At 40.3% G+C, this 21,946-nt stretch overlaps 1 protein-coding gene across 1 annotated transcript; it reads right to left on the bottom strand.

The window, feature by feature from the left end:
• Nucleotides 1-1,495: 1,495 nt before the first annotated feature.
• On the bottom strand, nt 1,496-11,735 carry LOC104427464 (tropinone reductase-like 1). The gene is made up of 2 exons (XM_039305164.1): nt 11,457-11,735; nt 1,496-2,546 (listed from the first exon to the last, which is right to left on the bottom strand). The coding sequence occupies exons 1-2, from the start codon at nt 11,733-11,735 to the stop codon at nt 1,671-1,673; spliced, it is 1,155 nt and encodes a 384-aa protein (XP_039161098.1). The 3' UTR covers nt 1,496-1,670.
• Nucleotides 11,736-21,946: the final 10,211 nt, after the last annotated feature.

Below are 21,946 nucleotides of genomic sequence, written 5' to 3'. Positions count from 1 at the left end.
TCAATGATTTTGAAATTGCAAAAAGTGAATACATATTATATATCTTGAGTTACATAACTTATTCATTAACATAAACGAAAAATATGTTGAATTGCATTAATGATATTCATATATGAAATTTGAATTCATTTCAATACGTGACTAAATGCATAATCTGTCCATAACCGATATTGAAATAAACAATGACTATATCTCATTTTGTTACATAATGTAATAATATTCACTAAATACAAATATTACAACAGTATTATTAAAATAAGAAAGTGAAATTTTTTACTTATTTGAAACGTGCATATTTAATATTTTCTTCATTTGATATCCACTTTGTCTGAATATAGTTTATATTATTTAAAGCAAATTCTTTTAGCATAAAAAAATAACTATAATTTTATCTGAAGTCCACTTAATGTGAAATTGATTTACAAAAATCATATAAGAGAGAAGCTAAGCTCTAACGTATCAGTTTATTGTTTGACAAATTTTATATCTATTAATACATGACAATAAGATATATTCAATGGATGTTGAGAGATTGACTCGACTTTGAACTCAACAATTTGAAAGATAAAATGAAAATGACCATCAAAGAATACGACACTATATAATCAAATATTTATACTTTAGAATAGAATATATTTTGTGAAGAAAGTAATAGTATTCAAATCCTTCTATTCTAATCAGGTGAAAATATTTGACTTTTAGATTGCCTGGAATGAAATGATGTTGACGTCGATACATGAACAATGACCCATCGCCACAGTAGACAGAACTGAATATTTAAAGGCATCGTGGTTTGACTATTTACCTAGATCACCAAGTGCTCGATTAGATTTGCTTTGCAAAAAGCTGTTTTGTGATCTTTGTTGATTCCATTTCGCTTGCTTCCCATAGTCTTTTCACTTACACGTAAACTTGCTGATCCTATTTAGAGACGGGAGGGTGGAGATTGAGCTATTTATAGGCCATACAAATCCCTCTAACCGATTAAGCATTTTGACATGTGGGTGATTATGAATAATAGCAGTTTGCATGCATTGGCAAGATTTGAATTGATGACCTTCAAATTTGGTTTGGAAATCTTCCGATAAACTTGCAAAGTGACTATATACATATCAATTCTATCTGTTGACATAAATAGAAGATGTATGTTCATGTTGTTGGAATAAGAAATATTTTGTATTTTGTCAACTCTTTTCTCCATAGGCCATTTTTCACCGAATATAATGAATTTTTTATTTAATTTTCATTCCAACTTCTTATAAATTCATTATAGATCCTTTTTTTTTCTTATTCCTATTGCCTCATTTTCTATATACCAAATGGGGCCTAAAATTAATGTGATTCATTCAACAATCGCATCCATCTTAAGAATATGGTTTCTTTTGTAGAACCTAATATGTATCGAGCTTGGCCATGCTATATTTCTACAAAAAGTATGCTCGCCTTATTATATCTAATACTATAAATATTCCGCTTAAAAGTGGTTAATAACATATGTGGCGAAATTTGAGGAAGGGAAGCTAATGGTAGCTAGGGTTTCAAGAATGCATACATAATAGAAAGATGACAGACAAACACAAATCCAAGGGCGCACTATGGCAAGATCCCTCCTTATTCAGCCCACAACCGACGGCCACATTCTCTTTCCCCGGCGACCGCACGTGCGCAACTCACACGTTCAAACCAACCTTCCCATACGAACGGCTCGCAGCGAGAGCCATCATCATAGAGGGGTTGACCACGCTGTAGCCGCCATCCACCACCATGTTGAGCCCGCTCACGTAGTCCGCCTCGTCGCTGGCCAGGTACAGCGCCGCCCTCGCCACGCTCTCCGGCGCCAGCACCCGCCCCTTCAGGTTGCCTATCACCCTCGTCCCGTCGTCCCACCTCGCCAGCTCGTCCTCGCTCAGCTTCCCCAGCCCTGACATCCCGGTCCTTGATACCGCGTGCGGCGACACGCAGTTCACCCTTATCCCGTGCTCCCCAAGCTCTGCCGCCAGCCCCCGGGCCAGCCCCACCACTGCTTGCTTCGACGCGGCGTACGTGTGCGTCGCCACCCCCGCAATCGCCGTGCAGTTGCTCCCAGTGAACAGGATGCAGCCCTGGCGCTGCGGCACCATGACCCGCGCCGCGTGCTTCGCCCCATGGAAAGCCCCATAGAGGTTGACGCGGATGACGCGGTCGAGGTCGGCGAGGGACGTGTCGAGGATGCTCCCGAGGGGGCAGTCGAGGACGCTCCCGAGGGGGCGGTCGAGGACCCCCGCATTGTTGTACATGAGGTCGAGCCGGCCATGCTCGGCCACGGTGGCGTCCACGAGGTCGCGCACGTCTGCCTCGATGGAAACGTCGCAGCGGGCATAGGATGCCCGCTGGCCCAGCTTCGCGGCCAGGGCCTGGCCCGGCTCGTCCTGGATGTCGGCGATTACAACCCACGCGCCGTGCTGGTGGAAGAGGCTCGCTGCGCTCGCACCTATCCCGCTCGCGCCGCCAGTGATGATCGCGACCTTGCCTTCTAACCTGGAAGGGAAACCACAGATTCTGGATCTCTATCACAGCACCAAAAACCCTAACAAGATATCGCTAAAATCTCCATTCCCATTCCATGCATGAAACGATCGAGACTATATAGCAAATGCCCGTAAACGTAAAAGGACGAACTGCATGCATGGTCACATTCCAGCAAATGCCATGTTAGATACCTTTTGCACGAATTTTCCGCCATAGCCAAAAAGCTTGATCTCTTCACAAATATATGGAGCGACAGGACGATTAGAAGCAGGAAGAAGGTGAGATGTAGATTTGATTATGAGGGGCTATATAATGGTGCACGTATATATAGGGAGAATGCCAAGTGATATATGCCCACCTCAACTAAAGAAAAAGCAAAAAGAAATGTAATATTTCCGTGACCAAACTTAATTTATCATCACCAGTATAGGACGGGGCCACACCTTTGTCTTGATTTTGTTTTCGGACGAAAAAAACAAAGCTCTCTCTCTACCCGGACATTGTATTATATGACATTATGGGTAAAAAAAGACGCGCAAATTACATTAAGATATAGCATTTTTAGAATGACGGATCAATCGTAAGGCGGGCAATAATTCTTGGTATGACTTGTTTGCATGACACAACAAGTTTAAGTAGGCTTATGTTTGGCAAAACCCGTTTATGATGTGATTAGAAAAAATCATGCTTTATGAGGTTGATCCGTTCAATTTGTTTAGAAACCTTTTAACATGTTTAATACATATTTGAGACTTATTTATCTTCAAAAGCTTATGAAGAAGAACACCCGGATCAAGAAGTATAAATGATAATATAAAACTTTAATGGGGATGCAAAAGTCATAAAACATAAAGAAAAATTAATTACTCAACAATACAATTTAGATCAATGTATAGAAAAATTACTTTTATTGTCTAGGAACACATTGAAAGTGCTAACATGGATTATCACATATAAATGTGTTTTACGTGTCTGTCATATATACGGATCAACATATATTTGTAAATAAGTTAATATCATTTGTTTCACGTGACACAACCAACAAGGCAGGCACAAATTTTACTTAGCTCATTTATCTCTCTTTTTTTTTTCTCTCTCCCTAAGGAAGAAGGGAAATACATGAAAAAGGACAATCATTTTCGAAGTCAATTTCAATTTTAAGTCGTCCATTTGAAAAGTCAAATTTTTGAAGATCCAATCTTCCATTAATGGCGCCGACGTCAATCCGGGTTGTTAGTACGTACTTTGGTAAAATCTTCATTTTTTTAGGCTTAAAGATCCCATGTATGGAAAATGGAAAGGGCCCTACACTGCAAACGAGTCAAATCAAGATCTGACTTTTATAATAATAAATAATAATAAAAAGCTCCAACTTCTAGATTGCCTCAGAAATGACAGTGATTGCTCAAGCCGACTCATGATTCATGAACAAAATGTCCCGCCACGGCAAACGGAATTGAACGTAGACGGCATCGAGTTTGATTATTCCCTAAAGAAAAATATTTGCATGATAATTTTTAATTTATTGTGAGAACAATAATCTATCATAGATTATAAAAAATCAAATAACAATCTATCTTTTAAAAAATTGTGACTCATAATAAATTATTATTTTCATGAAATTAAAAAATTATTATACTAGCAAAATCTTTTTATCCCTACCTATTGTTTTATTTTTTTTTTTTTATCTATCGATAATATTTAGAGGCACGAGTGTGGAGATTGGGTTAATCATAGACCCATCGAACACCCTACAAGTCTCATGAACCGGTTAAGCCATTTGACATATAGGTGACTCTGATTTGGAGCAGTTTGCACGCGATCAACAAGATTTGAACAGATGACCGAAAACCCCTAAATATTCATATCTAATCAATGGGATTAAGAGGATAAACTTCCGATAAATTTATAGAGCGACTAGTTACAATATTCACTTGCCAATTCTATCTAGTGCCATAAGCACATGATGTATGTTCGCGTTGCAAGTATAAGAAATATTTTGTATTTTGTTTACTCTTTTCTTCATAGGCCATTTTTCATCACTCTCAAATGAGTGGTTATGTTTCTAGAAATTTAGCAAATATCCAAATCAATGGTGAATAGCATGGTTAGTGGAAAAGATAAAAAGATACTACACAAACGGGTTATATAAAAAATTCTCTTGCACGCTCAACTACTTTTTGAGATGATATTGTGATTTCTTTTTACAAAATTTAATTAGTGATATCATTTTTGGGATAGATGAGAGCTGCCATATATTAAATATAGGTTTTGTGCTATATAATGATATCGATTTCCCTTGATTATACTTACACTAAGGATGTACATGGTCCGGGTGGTAGTTCCCGACCTAGAATCGAGAATTGCCCGCTAAAAACCGGTTTCGAAAAATTGGAACCGGGAACCACCCGCTAGTTGCATGGATCCATAGACTGGTTCAACCTCCGCGCCTTTCCCTTTTTGCCCTCCCCACATCTACTTATTCTGGCTCTCCCGACCATGGTAGCTTTATTCTCCTCAAGTACTAGCGCTGCCGCCATGGCGGTTGTGACCCTCATGCCACTTTCATTCAAACCACCACCACCATCTTTGCCACCACCTTCGCCATCTCCCGCTCCTCCCTCAAGATTGACAATGAGGAGGACAATGGGGATGATGAGCCATTCTTAGACTTGGAGTTCGCCCTTGTCCCCAAAAATGAGCATGATGGGGGGAGGCCTGAGGAGGGGGAGGAGGAAGAGGGGAGGTATAAGCGAGACGAACCCAACAACGAAAATGACAATAGTGATAGTGAATGCAGAGGTGGTGACGAGGATGGCGATGACGTGGAGAGAGAGTTCAAGTTCGAGGGGGGAAAAGAGAATCAACTCACTGTTTCGCCGAGTTTGGACTAGGACTCGAAGGGAGATGAGTAGATCCAGAGGTGAATTGGAGAGGAAGAGGGATCTCGGGGAGATTTTGAACTAAGAGAGACGAGATAGAGTAGGAGAGTAGTGAATTGAGACAAGATAGTGATTGGAGTCCTAAATTTTAGATTTGCTAATTTCAATTTTTTAATATTAAAAATTAATATATTATTATATTATAACCGGTCCGGTCTAGGTGGGTGGGTGGGCGGATCCGCCTATGGAACTAGGAATCGGACCGGTACCCCCCGGTTCCCATAAATTGGAACTGGGAATCGGATCGGTTTCCTTAGGAACCACCAGTTCTGGGTGGTTTCGGTCTAGTTCCAGGCGGTCTGGGTGGGTCCTGGTTCTTTTGCACACCCCTAATTAACACTCATGAAAAATGAGACAAAATTGTGGTTATGACACCTGCGCTCTACCTGCTTAGACGGCGATTAATTGCTCTACCTTTCTTTGGGAGGTGAAAAGGACAGGATTTGGTTGAATAAAGGTAAGATGATAAAGACATCATTCATATGGCACTTTTCTCAAAATTTGTTTGGAGGCAAAAGGACAATGATTGATATCTTGCATAGAAGTAGGACAAGATTGGACCTAAATAAGTCTTGAAAAACTTCATCTCGGTTCTCATCTAAATCTCGGGATTACTTGGATGTAATAATGAGAGGGTATTCCCTTCCCTTGAGGCAAATAAATATATAAGGGGAATTGGGGGTATGAGGTCTAAAAAACATTATTTATATGACAATGTATCCAACGACCTAATTGTTGTCCTAGATCTTAAATAAAAAGAAGTACATCTACATTCGTGGACGTATATATTTATTGTTCAGACCTTTTTTTTTTCTTTCCAAAGATGACATAGAAGACATGTTTGGATGTGAAGAACAAAACCATCGGAATTAGAATGGAAGATCCCTTCATTTTTTTATTCTAATATCATTTGGCAAATTTAAATGAGGCAGACTAGAAATAGAAATTGAGAATGAAAATTACCAGAATCTTGCATTTTCATTACCATGAGGGGAGGTGGAAATGAGTGAGGATCAAAGGGAGTAGATAAAAAAAAAAAAAAAAGCACACAAGTGGATTATGAATTATTATATAAATCTATGTTTTGGTAACTTTTTCTGTCTATAAAATTTCTTAGGGTAAAGTACGCTTTACCTTATTTCCCACTATATACAACCATTCGAACAATAAAATACAAACTACGAAAAGTCAATTACAATGTAATAATATTTTTTATTTAATTTTCATTTCAACTTCTTATAAATTTATTCCAAGTCCTTTTATCTTATTCCTATTGCATTGTTTCCTATATACCAAATGGGGTCTAAAATTAATGTGATTCATTCGACAATGGCATCTATCTCAAAGATATGATTCATTTTGTAGAACCTAAATATATTGAGCTTGACTTTACAATACGTAGCACCAAGTAAAGCCATGCTATATTTCTACATAGGTATGCTCTGGAAATTAATAATGGCCTTATTATATCTAAAAATATAAATATTCTACTGAAAAGTGGTTGAAAACATATGTGGTGTAATTTGAGGAAGGGAAGCTAATGGTAGCTAGGGTTTCAAGAACGCATACCATGATAGAAGTAGGATTATTCTTCTTTGTTTAAGTTTTCTTTTGGGTAAGAGGGGAAAGACGTGAGAGAGAGAGAGAGAGAGAGAGAGAGAGAGCGAAAAAGTAATAGAAGAAGTGCACTCGAGAAAGGGTCAACAGTGTCCACGGGTAGGCCGAAAGTCGAAATGAATCGATTGTGGACTTTCAGCTTACACACCCGAAAGCCCTTATTTAAGGTTGGACTGACTTAAATAACCCCATGGTTTTTTTTTTTTTGTTGACAAATCTGAAGCCACTGACCACATCTGCACCCCCAGGTTTAGTCCATTCAACTTGTTTAAGAAATACATGGATAGGTATATCGTTTTATAATCCAAAGATATGAGCACAAAGACTCGATTATTTAGAGATCTATGAAAGATTCCGCAAGTCTAAAAAATTGCTTAAGTATGTAGATGGCCATGGCTGAAGCAATTCGGACGCCACTGGCGACATTTGAACATATGACTCCAGTTTCTAAAGTGGGAATCTCCTAATGCCCAACTTTACTTTTGCTACATCTAAGGTTGCTCTTTTCTGCCGATGAACCACTAATTTCATAAGTCTGGTGTTTAGTGGAGAAGAGAGCATAGGAGATATCCCGTTAACAAGTACGGTACAATTACCCCCTCTTCTACGTGAAATGTGGATGAGCAATTGCACGGAGTTAAAAGAAAACACAATTAAGATCTCATGTAAAAATGAAAAGTTCAAGCTTTATCATTACCTTATGAGAAGTTTAGAATAAAACAAACAAACAATTGGCGCACCATCATGAGGTAGTAAAGGGGCAGGTAGAGAAGAATCCAACTCTGTCACTTTTTAATTGTTATCAGTTTTAAAGTTTAAGCCGTCATATAAATGAGGGTATCATCAAGTATCCAAGATTACAATAAGCTCGGTACTTGGTAAGTGTAATTGGGATAAATTGAACCCATGATAGGTCAAAGTGATCATGGTTTAGAGAACAGATTTTAAGGGGCCAATAAATACTGTCATTTGGAGTTTTACATCATTCATTAAGTGAAGGTTAAGTACATTCTTAGTAGAGCAACACACATATTATAATTAATTTGCAAAATTGGTTAACTAAGTGACTCGATAGACTATAAGAAAGTATTTAAATATGTGGGTCATATTCAGTGTGATGGTTTGCCACATCACTGTTATATATTGATCTTGCAAGCTGGTTTAGTAAACTTAATTGGCTTCTCTTTTTGGTACGCCAACCTTGCAAAGGAAAGTTGATCTCCCTTTATATATTATTGTTGACATCTAAAATTTGATTAGGTTTTTAATTAGGTCTTAATTTTCTTTTTTTTTCAATTATTTTTCCTTTTTTCGGATAATAAATAATAAAAACAACAAAAAAAATTAATAAAAACAAAAAGAAAACAAAAAGTAGCAGCCCATTGGGGCTGGGCCTTTTGCGCCCAACCCCCCAGCTTCCTTTGTCATCTTCTTCCTCCTTCCTCTGCAACGCACGCGCCGGAAGCAGGACGCACGCGATGCCGGACGAACAGGAGGACGGCGACACATGTGGAGCAGCTGGCGTTGGATGGGACGCGCCAAAGGACGGACAAGTGGCTGAGGCGACGCCGGTCCGGCCGCCCCAGGGCTGGTTGGCGTGCAAGGATCGGCGGTCGGCGCTTCGTCGACCGGCCGCCCCTTTCGCCTATAAATAGGCCGCCCCCCGGACGACGGCTGGGCGGAGGAAGAAAGGGTCGAGATCTGGACGCAGATCTGGAAATCCACCGTGTTGAGTCACCCTGAGCCAAGCCGCTGCCGTCGCTGTGACCGAGTACCAGCCGCGAACCACGAGATCCCAACGTCGGTTGCTGCTGTCTTCTCCCCCACGAGCCACTCCTGCTCCGAAGCTCGAAGAACCAGCGCGAAATCGAAGCCGTCGTAACGGAGTTTCCCCGGTCGTGTTGGTCTATGGTCGTTGCCACCGTATAAACGCCGTGGACAGGTAACGATGGGCCTCGCTCGCGCCGTCAACATCGTTCCACCCCCTCGAAACCCTAGCCACCGTTCGTCCGTGTCGCCGCCTCCGAGTCACCGCCAGGTGACGTCACTAACCCCCCTTCTCGGCGCCGCACATTGTCGAGCCCTAGGGTTCCCAAGAACCGGGTCGGTCGGGTCGGGGGCGCGACCCCTTCACCCTAGGGTTTTCTCGCGCGGGTCGGGCTTGGTTTTGCTCTTCGGGCTGGGTTTATGCAATATCGGATCAATTGGGCCGGTCTCAAGCGGGCTGGTCTCTCGTGGGCCCAGAAGCAAGTGACCCTTTTGTCTTTTCGTGCGGGCTTTAATTGAAAAATTCTGGGCCGAGCCCATGTTCAGGCCCATCCGGGCCATATGTTGGCCATTCGGGCCAAGGGCCAGCGAACCGGGTCGGTCCCAACCCGGGAATCTGACCCGGTTCGTTTTATAATATATTAATAATATAATATTTTAATAAAAAATCAAAAATAATTTATTTTCCAGAAAATAAAAAAAATAAAAAATAACTCAAATTTTCTCAAAAAAGCCAAAAGAATCAGAAAAAGCCAAAAAAGACTTATATTTTCCAAAAAATCAAAAATCCAAAAAAATTGTTTTTTGTGTTCAAAAAATGAGAAAAAAGACAAAAATGTTTTTCCTCCTTAAAAGTATGGAAAATCCCCTTAAAAACCAAAATGTCTTAGGGTTTAAACAAGATTAAGTACTGAAAAATCCAAAATGTCTTAGGGTTTAAACAAGATTAAGTACCGAAAGAGTATTAGTGATTAACTAGTGTAATTAAATCCCTGATCCTAATTTCTCTGGTTGCGTAGGAGCGAGTATTTCTTCTGATACTCCACTTGAGTTTCTAATCGATCAATTTCAAATGGATTAGTGGCGACTCCGTTTTAAAATTAACTCATAAGTTAAAAACTTGGATTATTAAATCGTGGATTGGTGGACTTGGGAGAGTCCAGGTTAAGCCTAATAGACTTAGCCAAACCATTAGCCTCCACAAGCGCCATCCTTGATCGGGCGCCGAAAAAAAGAGGTCGCGACAACTTGACGACTTCGTCGGGGACACTTGAGGACTTAGGCCGTTTTATTTTGTTTAGATACTTTACTGACTTGTTATTGTTTTTATGTAGGTTAGTAGCTTAGAGGTTTATTTTTCAGAATGTTTTGTGATTATAAACTGTGGTGCATGCTTTATTGTTTTTAGCACTACACATGACACACACAACTCGGTCGCCGAATCTGGGCCGCCATAGGATATTTAGGATAATGTTAAGAAAGATACGACCTCGAACATGAGACTATGATGTAGATGTTGCTTTTCTTTTCCCCGAATTTCTTTAGGTAGAGCCGAGGTTAAAAGGGTATGCTGCTAGTGCGAGACTGCGACAGGTAGACACCCTTTAAATTTGAACAAACCTCCTCATTTAGAAATCGAGCCACATGTCCCATGCGCGTGTCTCTGTGCTTGCCATTTTCTATAAAAGCAAAGTAATTTATACTTTTACTCAGTCTTTTTTTTATTGGCCCATTGCAATTTATGGTATGTTTTTCGAGTCCCAATTTATATGCGATGGGAGAAGATTATATCTAGTTTATTCCCGCTCCCAAGGCAGAGCTCTTCAGATGGTGGGGTCAATTGGACCAATATGCCCAAGAGCGCGTGAAAACCAAAGTCGGATCATCTTCTATCGTTGATCCAAATCCCTGTTCATCTTGAAGTCATACAGGCCATGGCACATTTCTAGTGCCTAAAGATGACTACTTTTATGTTTAGTGGGTTTGAGCTAACCCCAACTCTGGAAGAATACAGTATCATCATTGGAATGCCTCTTAAGAATAAGCTTGTTAGGCCATCAACAGATATTATCTCGTTGTGAGGGTTAGTGCGACTTTTAAGAACTGAAATCTATGTTATGAGGCAAATTCTTGAAAACAACCATAATACTTGTCCACTGGCATTTTTGATTGCCTATTTTGAAAATCAACTCATGACCCAAAAAAGTGAGATTTTCCTCTTAGCCTTTTTTCGGTTCATCATTTCCTCCCATAAAAGAAACATCATAAGTCCAAAGATGGCATGGATAGTTGATCAGATCTCAAGGTGGCAAAATTATGTCAACATTATTTTAACCGAAACATTCTTGTCCCTTAATCGGTTTAAAGAAAACATGGAAAAAATCATGTGGGTCTCCCCGGAAATTTTACAAGTCTTGTTCATTTCTCACCTAAGCGAATTTCGATGCTTCATGTGATCGTCTGAAACAAATAATTTCGAAAATGCATTATAGAAATTTATGGTTTTAGGACCATACTAACAAAAAATTTTTAAATTGGATAAACTTCCTAAGAGACCCGACTCCTGAGGTATTCCAATGGTGTGCTGGTTGGTTCCATAAAAAGAGAGCTCGCTTTGCTTACAAATGTTGCTATCCAATTCCATTGCTCAGCCTCACCGGCGCCATTTCCTATTTCCCATATAGGGTGGCAGGACAGTATAAAGCCCTTTAGGAGATCCCACTGCCTTTCAAGAGGAAAGTCCCTCCACTCCTTTTCAACCAAAGCTGTGACTATGCAGTCGAAATTTCTATCATTCAGGAGGCATGGAACAATTGCCATTGCAAAAGGATTATGGTACTTGAAGGCCTTGGGGGATAGGAAAAGACCCATCACGTCTCTGAGTCCTACATCAACAACCATTGCATCCCGACGAAGCTGAGGCCATTAATCCCTCATCCAATTAGCAAGATCAGCCCATAAGAGCAGCAGAGCATATGCAATGGGATTTGGGAATATGCTAGATACATGTCTCAGAGCCAGTCCAAGAAAGCAGGCATCCTTGCAAGAACAAGGCTCCCCATCGCATATAAAATAGTAGTCATGTGCCCCTTAGTGTTAATATCGTGAAAGTTTTGTCTCATTGTTTAGGGACTTTTGTTTAATACCTAATATTTCGTTTTGTCATTTTAATTTCAAGTTTTAGATGTCAGAAGTCTGCAGTCTATAAAATCCTCTTTTGTTAGAAGTAAGAAGGGTAAATGAGTCTTTACCACTTTTAGGGTTTATTTTGATGTATATATATTAAATTTTATTGAATAATATGAAGTACGTTTTCCTCACATGGTATCAGAGCCTAGGGCTTAACCCTAGACGACGGAGCAGCCACTCGCCGCCATCGACTCGCCGGACCGCCGTCAATTCGCCGAAATAGTTGGCTATCACCGCCGCTCACCGGAATAGGGTTTCTCTTGCTTCTTCGTGCGGCTCACTCGCACGGCTTGCTCACGTGGCTCGCTGGGTCTCTTCTTCATGGTCCGGTACACTAGCTTCCTACCAGGGGTTTTGACGACCTTGTGCTGGTTGGACTTGATGGCGTAGCTGTGCCGCTTCATCAGAGAGAGAGAGAAGTGGGGACAGATTTCTGGGCTCGCTGGGGAACAGAGAGCAATAGCGCTCGTCGGGATGTTTTTTGTGGTGTTGATTATTGGTATTTGGTTGCTAACTTTTGGGCGGAGGTTTGCTGATTGTTGATTTCCGAGTTGCTGTTTCTTGGTGATATATTAACAATTTTGTTGAGTTATTGATTTATTGGGGCTGAGTTGTTTAACGGAAGCTGAGGTTAGAGTTTGCTTATTATTATTTGGAAAATGGGCGATCACTTGAAGAGTACAATTGAAGTAGATCCTGAGAAGAATAATACTGTGATGACTGAGGTGATTTCCTCTTCGTCTAATCGAGTTACTGATAAGAAGCTCGCAGGTAGTGCTAACTTCCACCAATGGAAGAAAATTGTGAAGCTTACTTTGATAGGCATGAATCAACATAGACACTTAACTGAGTTTAAGCCCAGAAATGATGTAGCTTGGGATGGTGTTGATGCACGTATTCTTGGTTAAATGCTAAATTCTATGGAGAGTAATGTAGTTGACATGATAACTCATATTGATACAGTCAGAGAACTATGAGAGTATTTGAATGTGCTGTATTCTGGCCAAGATAATTTGTCATGGATTTAAGAGCTATCGCAGGAGTTTTATCGATTTGAAAGGAAGGGACGCTCTATTACCCAGTGCTTTGCAGACTTTAAGAGATTATGAGGAGTTGAATCCCATTACAACCAATTGTTCCCTCTGACGTTGCATTTGTTCGTCCATAGTTACTCTAGCCAATGGATCACCTACACATGTTAAGGGAATTGGCACAGTTAACCCAACTCCTTCATTACCATTGTCTTCAGTGCTTTATCTTCCACAATTTCCATTTAACCTCATGTCTATTAGTAAGTTAACCAAAAACTTTCAGTGTTCAGTAACTTTTTATCCCGATTCTAGTATTTTTTAGGATCTGGCTACGGAGAAGACGATTGGTAGAGGACGTGAGGAAGGGGGGCCGTATGTACTTGAAGATGCTTCTTCAGTTGCTTGCTCAAGTGTTGCGTCCCCACATTAAATCCATTGTTGTCTTGGTCATCATTCTCTACGTAGTCTTCAAAAGTTGGATTTTAGTTTTCAATCTCTTTCTAGTCTCGAGTGCGAGTCATGCCAACTTGGCAAATTACATCGTGTTAGTTACACACCTTGAGTTATTAAATGAGCAGCATCTCCTTTTTTATTAGTTCACTCAGATATTTGGGGTCCATGTCATGTGGTTTCTAATTCGGGTTTAAGATGTTTTGTTACTTTTGTCGATGACTATTCCAGAGTTACTTGATTATATTTAATGCAAGATTGTTTAGAATTATTTTCTATTTTTTGTGCATTTATATCTGAAATTTATACTCAATTTGGCATGCATGTTAAAGTTCTGCGTTATGATAATGCTAAGGAGTACTTTTCCACTTCTTTTTTTGATTTTATGACTCAACATGGTATGATCCATGAATCTTCCTGTCCTGATACTCCACAACAAAATGGTGTTGCTAAAAGGAAGAATAGGCATTTATTGGATGTTACTAGATCCATGTTATTTGAGATGAAGGTCCCGAAAACCTTTTGGTCTGATGCTGTTCTAACTGCATGTTATCTCATTAATTGCATGCCTTCTTCTGTTTTGCAAGGCAGTATTCCTTTTTTCACTTTGTTTCCTAGTGAACCACTATTTGTCCTACCACCCTATATCTTTGGCTGTGTTCGTTTTGTTCATGATTATCGACCTGGAGTATCAAAACTAGATCCCAAGGCAATAAAGTGTATGTTTATGGGTTATTCTTGCACTTAAAAGGGATATCGTTGTTATTCTCCATTACTGAGAAAATATTTTGTAACAGCAGATGTTTCATTTTTTGAATCCACTCATTATCATAATGTTTCAATTGATGTGTCTGAATTGGATGAAGACTTGTATGTGACCACCATTCGGTCTACTATTTCAACTGTATCACCAGTATCTACAGAGAAACCACCTCCTTTCCAGGTTTATACTCGACGTCCTCGTGTCGCTACTACTGCTCCCCCCTCTCCTCCCGTCACTACTACGTCATCTTCTGCTCTAGATCCGCCATTAGCTGACCCTCCTCTTGTATCTGATCTTAATCTTCCTATTGCTCATCGCAAAGGTACACGTACTTGTACTCAACGTTCTATTGCAAATTTTATTTCTCACTCTTCTATGTCTCCTACTTTCCGAGCTTTTTTAACTACTGTTGAACAATATCCTATCCCCAAGTCTGTCGCCGAGGCATTACAAAGTTCTGGCTGGAGGACAGCAATGGAAGAAGAATTAAAGGCTCTCGAGATTAATCAAACTTGGGACTTAGTACCACTTCCTTTAGGCAAAACTGCTATTGGTTGTCGATGGCTATATGCTGTAAAAGTCAACCTTGATGGTTCTCTTGCTCATTCAAAAGCAAGACTTGTTGCCAAAGGGTATGCTCAAGTGTATGGGGTTGACTATCTAGACACATTTTCTCCTGTTGCCAAACTTACTTCTGTTCGTATTTTGATCTCTCTTGCTGCAACATATAACTGTCATTTATTTCAGCTTGATGTTAAGAATGCTTTCCTGCATGACACTCTTCATGAAGAAGTTTATATGGAGCAACCTCCGGGGTTTGTTGCTTAGGGGGAGTCTGGACTAGTTTGCAAATTAAAAAAGTCGTTATATGGTTTGAAACAATCTCCACGGGCATGGTTTGGAAGATTTTCTGAGGTTGGACTGTCTTTTGGGCTATCAAGATGTGAAAATGATCATTCTTTCTTTTATAAACAGGGAGGCAAACTATTCTTGTTTGTGTATGTTGATGATATTATCATCACGGGAGATGACTTGGTTGTATAGCTGAGCTAAAAATCTATCTTCAGCAACAGTTTCAAACGAAGGACTTAGGAAAATTGAAATATTTCCTAGGAATTATAGTGGCGCAATCACAAAAAGGTGTTGTTCTGTCACAACGAAAATATGTCTTGGATTTGCTTACTGAGATAGGTATATTGGGATCAAAGCCTCTTGATTCACCTATGGAACAAGGGGTTAAATTAGTTGCTAATGGAGGAGAAATTCTTAATAATCCCGAGAAATATAGAAGACTGGTAGGTAAGCTGAATTATCTTACAGTTACTTGACCAGACATTGCTTTTCCTGTCAGTGTAGTAAGCCAGTTTTTGTCTTCCCCTCGTACATCTCACTAGGATGCAGTTATTCAGATATTGAGGTATTTGAAGAAAATTCCGGGAAGGAATTGTCTACCAAAACTATGGTCATATTAGGGTTGAAGGTTTTTCTGATGTTGATTGGGCTGGGTCTCCAGATGATAGGAGATCAACTATTGGGTATTGTACCTTAGTCGGAGGAAATCTGGTATCATGGAAAAGTAAGAAATAGAGTGTTGTTGCCCGCTCCAGTGGTGAGTCAGAATATAGAGCCATGGCACAAGTGACATGTAAATTAGTGTGGATTCGACAGTTATTGACTGAGTTAGGCTTTAAAAGTTTAGTACCCATGACTTTATGGTGCGATAATAAAGCTGCAGTGTATATAGCTTCCAACCCCGTGTTTCATGAGAGAACAAAACACATTGAAGTTGATTGTCATTTTATTTGAGAGAAGTTGCAAAGTGGAGTAATTCTTCCTAGTCATATTCGAACCATCGAACAACTTGCAGACATCTTCACTAAATCCTTGGGTAATAGGAGGATAGAACATATTTGTAACAAGCTGGACATGATTAATATTTATGCGCCAGCTTGATGGGGAGTGTTAGAAGTAAGAAGGGTAAATGAGTCTTTACCACTTTTAGGGTTTATTTTGATGTGTGTGTGTGTATATATCATTTTATTGAATAATACGAAGTACATTTTCCTCACATCTTTTGATAAATAAAACACAGTTAGACCATTGCCATGGATTAATCTTTGTTTATTTTCGTGCTCATTCATGATTTTTGCGACACTAGATAATTATGAATCGTCGGCTACCAGCCACCCGCAAATGGCCTCACATGATAGGACCCGATCCAGATGATGTACAAAATTTCCTCGCTAACATTGAAGAAGGCATAGGACAGATGTCCATTGCCTTTCGACAACTCTCGAGGCAAATGGAATCCACTCAAGCCAAACCCAACTCTGTAGCTGCTTTAAACACCCTCATGACACCTGTGAATTTGTCAAAGGATAACCAACAAGATAGAAAGCTTGAAAGGATCATGAAAAAGCTGAGCCAGCTATAAGAGCAAGATCCCATAGACTTCTTTGACTATGTCGGCATTAAGATTCCTGAAGAGCTCAAAGTATTTGAATGCGAAAGGTATGCTGATACCTTCTGCCTAGAGGCCTACTTATAGGCCTACCTGGTCCGAATGATGATTCAATCGTACCAATCAAACTTGACTGACCTCGCCTTGCGATGGTACATAGTCAGGAGGATTAGCCTCCTTAAAACCTGAGGGGAACTAACTCATGCTTTCCGCCAAGAATATAGTGTCGACATCAGCCCCAACATCACCCTGGCCTATGAAGAACTGATGGTCGCGGAGCACAAGGAGTTGATAGTCACAAAGACAGGAGAAGAAGGTGTTAATGAAGCCTTGCACAATAAATGGACGATCGAGCAGTATCCTATTATTGAGAAGCTTCCCACTAGGAAAGGCAAGGAGCCCACAGACGAAGTTAACATTACTTAGAACCGAAGCATGATGGGACAGCTTCTCAGGGTTACTACAAGAGCTAAGGTCCAAAGAATATTGACCCCCATCAACCTAGGGAGCGAAGCTCCACCATCTCCCAATCCCCTTGACAAAATCCAACTGGTGAGACGAAGGGCTTTACTCAAAAAGTCCGGATCAGGAATCGAGAAAAGAAAGCCTAAGTAGTTCGAGTCAACGCTTGCCATTGAACGTAGGAAAAACCTGACAACCAATGAGCCACCATACCAAGACTTTGAGCATCCCTTAGGGTACAATCCTAAAGGCTACCAGTCCCTAGGGTACAATCCCGAGAAATACAAGTATTATACAAATAAAATTAGCCATTCATCGTATGACTGCCTCCCACCCACACATAAGATCCAAAGTTTATTAGAAGAGGGAACTTTTGTCCGTCATGACTTGTCTCCCAATCAACTGCTAAGTTTGTCACCTAACCGTGAGAATGACGTAAATGCCTCATCCTCGTTTGGTGATTTTGACTCGGAAGAAAGCAATGAGATGATCTCGGGAGAATCCAGCTTTGATGAAGCAACAAAGTTCACCACCGTAGTGAATATGCAATGGGAAAACCAGTGGCCTAACCAAGACACACCGGGCTCGTCTTACCCTTATAGGATCATGACCCCTAGAGAAATGTGGATACCTAATCTTCGCAAGTATAACGGCACGACTTGTCCCGTAGCCCACTTGCAGTATCTCCACCCAGAAATGAGTCGGCACTAAAGCCTGATGTCATTTACAACTTAGGCCTTCCAAGAAAGTTTTATAGGATCAGCATTGCAATGGTTTGTCACGACCAATATTTACCTCATAAGGGATTGGAATGAGCTATCTTCCACATTCCTGCATCAGTACCAAAACCAGATTGGAACTGAATTGCCTTGCGAGAACTTGGTTCATTTTAGAAGAAGACCAATGGAGGATTTTCGAGCATATGCAAGGAGGTGGAAGACTTTTATCATGCAAACCTACCCTCAGCTGGCCGTAGAAGAAATGATAAAGCTGTTCATAGGAGCTTTACCTCGCATGCATCGTTGTTGGTTGCATGGGTTGCACTTCCGTAGCTTCAATGAAGTTGACCTCTCGTGCGAATACTTCAATTCTACTAGAGGCGAGGAACTCAAATGCGCTTAAATTCAAAACTAGCACTATCAAAGTGCTCCTTTTCATAGGAGTTCTCATGGGTTTTGCCTATTTTTATAATTTCATATTTCTTATCATGTCTAGTGTGCTACTATTGCATTTTCCATTCTAGTAATCTAATGTATAGTTATAATATTTTGTTTTGAAAGCATGAGGCGGTATCCCAAACCTGCCCAGTGATGCTATCTAACCATGAAAAGAAAATACCATCCAAGGAGAATACCGAGAGCTGGGCTTCCTCATGCTTTCTTCCCCCCAAATACGTGCTTTTGAAAACAAAAATATTTCATTATCAAAAGTTTTGTCAAAACAAGATGTTAAATTTGTCTTTCTAACTCACTCACTTTGTGTCTTAGAATATCATCTCCTTTGACTTAGTGCGACAGGAGGCATTTGAAGTTGGTACATCATGTGAACTCGCTGAACCTTAAGACACTCTTTCAAGAAAGTAGCGTCAAACAAAAAAGGATCATCCTGTTTCAAAGATGGTAAGTCTTATTCCCTGAACACAATTTTGAAAATGACATCCCATCTCTTCTATTTACAGGAAACAAAAGATAGGATGTAATATGCATAGGTATATGGTTGAACTCAAAGTTGCTCTCAGCCTTCCCATTTTACGGCTATCCCTAGAGCTCTATGCACTCCGCCTTGCGCTTGCCAACTCCTTCTCAAGCCGGAGCAATATCCTTTCCCCACAATGTGCCTAAACAACTAAATGCTGTGGTTTCATCAATGGAATTTCTAGCTTCGACAAGCCAAGAAGCATAGAAAAGGAATTTCCTCTCTTCCTTTGAATTGACTACTGTCAATAGGGAGAAAATCCAGATAGTTGAAACGATCTCTAGCCCCCTATTCTAGATGATGATGTTAGGATCTGGAAACCTCTCTTCTTGTTCCAGACACATGCTCTCCCAAGAAGCGATTATCATTAGAGAACAAGAGGTTTTAATTGTCAATCTTAGATTCCATGGAAGCTTGAGGTACATGACTTTGCCAAATATTGCTAATGTTCATATGGTCAAAGACAGAAGAAAAATTCCATAGAAGGAAGGCGTTGAAAATAAATCAACAACCATCAATCATGCGTACATGGCCACGAATGAGAAAGGCCAATCGAAAGAGATATCAAACTGAGTCAAGATGAAGAGGCTGTTATCAACATTCAGAGATCCTTAGGAGTCAACAAATACAAACTATGGGGAAGGGAAACATTGGGATTCAAGAACCAAACCCAATGGTTAATTAATATTGGCCAAGCAGGTTCATGGGAATGACCCGTATCGAATTCACCTGATTTCGTGTAAAAGGACGTGCCATCCATGAGCCAATTAAGGAGAATAATTGAGCTAATGAAGCAAGAGACGTAGCACTTCGTGTCCCACTCGCACTTCAAGTCCATCCAATCATTTGCAAACCAGTGAAGAATAATGTTGTATCGCACCACAGGCCGCGGTGGCTCCACTGGATAAGACTCTGCTAATCCTCAACGAAGAGGTGAAGGGTTCAAAACCCAGGGGAGGCGCTAGGTGTATTAAGTGTGACTCAGGGGTGGTGGGTCCTCCTGCTTAAGTGTCACTTGGGGGTTTACGGCGCGGCTATCGGCTGCAAGCCGGTTCCTCCAATACCAAAAAAAAAAAAAAATGTTGTATCGCTTTTAGTTATTCGACTCCTAAAAGAGTTTGTGATTAACACGTTCCCTCTTGCCTATTGCAGGATCACTTGACCGCTAAAGATATAGACAACAAATCAGTAAGAGGCATGATAAGCTCTCCCAAACGAGATGGCGCCTCAAATATTGCCAAAGTAGATAGCATAAACCTTTCAGGTCTCAAGTCACGTTTGACTTTGGCCCTACCAATTGATCTATTTTTGCATCCTCTCTTTTGCAGGGGCAAAAAGCAAAAGCATTCATTAGATCAATAATTAGATTCCCAACCACGGCTAATCCTTCTTGTGTCACTTCCCTATTCATTAGGGACAATTCATTGACACTCATTTGTGAATAACTCCTTTAAAGTTCAAAATTTAATGTATTTGTAAATACAACCCTGTTAAATAGAATATTTTGAGTAAACTCAATCATTTGTACAAAATCTCATATTTAAAATGCTACACACTTTTTTTAAACGGATTTTGTATGATGATTTTGTCTATCTAAATCACTGATTCCACTAAGGATTATCAGAATAGACAGCTAAGTAAAGAATACAAGATTGATTGAACATGCTGGATGGGGCGCATCAGGATGATGAAAGGCAAGCCATATCCTACACACAACCCCCCATTTATACACTTGTGAGATGAGTGCAGAAGATTTCATGGCTGCAGGGTAAAGAGTTCTCTCGCGAACGGTACGATAACCAAAACAGTGAGAGGCTTTTCATTGCTCACCTCATTGAGCCCTATACATTGGTGAAATTTCTGTCCTACCCTCGTCAAGAACCACCCCACACTGGGGTAAGGTCGAAGGCGAAGCAGCATCGCAAGGTGAGAAGAGGGATAGAAATTTTCTTACTCACACTTGCATCAATCTTCGGGTGTCTTTATTGCATATGAACACTCATGATAATTTAAGTGCTCTAGAACGACGAAGAGCAATTCTTTCTCCATGCACTTGTATTCATTGTACAACCCAATTGAGTCTGTAATTTCACCCTCACATGGAAGCAAAATAAAAGTTAGTGTTGTTCGAGTAGCATAATCAGGAGCGCCGACAAAAGATGAAGACTCAAGAGTCTAACAACAGCGTTTGCTTGAACTTGCCTAGATCAGTTCCTCAAGCAATAAGAACGAAAAAACTGGAGGCATAAAAAATCAGTGTACTTGGTAAAAGCAAGGTCAATACCCGTAAATAAAAAATTGGAATAAAAACTAAAGGCATGAAAAAGCAGTGTGCTTGGTAAAAGCGAGGCCGATGCCTCCGGACAAAAAATACAGCCATTTGTATTCCCAAGAGAAGTTGTTGTGGTGGTTCGATTAATAGAGCCTCCATCTGATAGTGAGAAGAAAGACCGGTGACAAATGCCAAGGCAATCACCAATTCTCACCATTTAATACATAAGTCAAGTCTACATTGCGTCCCATTGTAAAAGCCTCTTTAGACTAGGGCACTTTAATTAACATAGGATTTCATATGTCCATAAGCATCACTCGAAGAAGTACGAGCAAGATTATTTTATCTCTTTTCACAGGATTCTTGACGTGCAAAGCCGGAGATGATCGTGTGGCATCTTTTTCACAAAGCCGTGACCTTGATGGCCCCTTTGATAAGGCGTTGACCAAGCCTACATGACAGTCCCAACAAAGAGCTCTCGTATTGGTAAAGTCGTACTGCTTGCGAGAATACTTGGACCCCTACTGACATGATGACAGTGAGATATTGTGGTCCTTATAAATCCTACATCAATGGTCATGATAGCTTTTTCCATGAGAGTGAGCGAAAAATCATTTCAGACTGAAAGTCCCTTATCTGGCATGCTCAAGACATCTACATTCTAAAGGAAGGTTGTCTTTCAAAATCTTCCCCAGTGGAATTCGGATGATGCAAAACCGACAAGATTGTCATGCATGAATCACATTTAAATTCATGAATTTACAACATATATGATTATGTGTGCATACT

This window comes from Eucalyptus grandis, chromosome 11 (assembly GCF_016545825.1).
Source record: "Eucalyptus grandis isolate ANBG69807.140 chromosome 11, ASM1654582v1, whole genome shotgun sequence".
Classification (NCBI taxonomy): domain Eukaryota; kingdom Viridiplantae; phylum Streptophyta; class Magnoliopsida; order Myrtales; family Myrtaceae; genus Eucalyptus; species Eucalyptus grandis.
Note: the sequence above shows the minus strand (reverse complement) of the source record. Positions and strands in the feature narration are given on the sequence as shown.

Excerpts from the sequence above, each read along its gene's own strand:
- LOC104427464 (XM_039305164.1), bottom strand. The coding sequence starts at position 11,735 with ATGGTTGTTGATGTAGGACTCAGAGACGTGATGGGTCTTTTCCTATCC. Across the intron at positions 2,547-11,456 it reads GGAATTGGATAGCAACATTT|AGATCCAGAATCTGTGGTTT; the intron begins GTAAGCAAAGCG and ends GTGCTGTGATAG.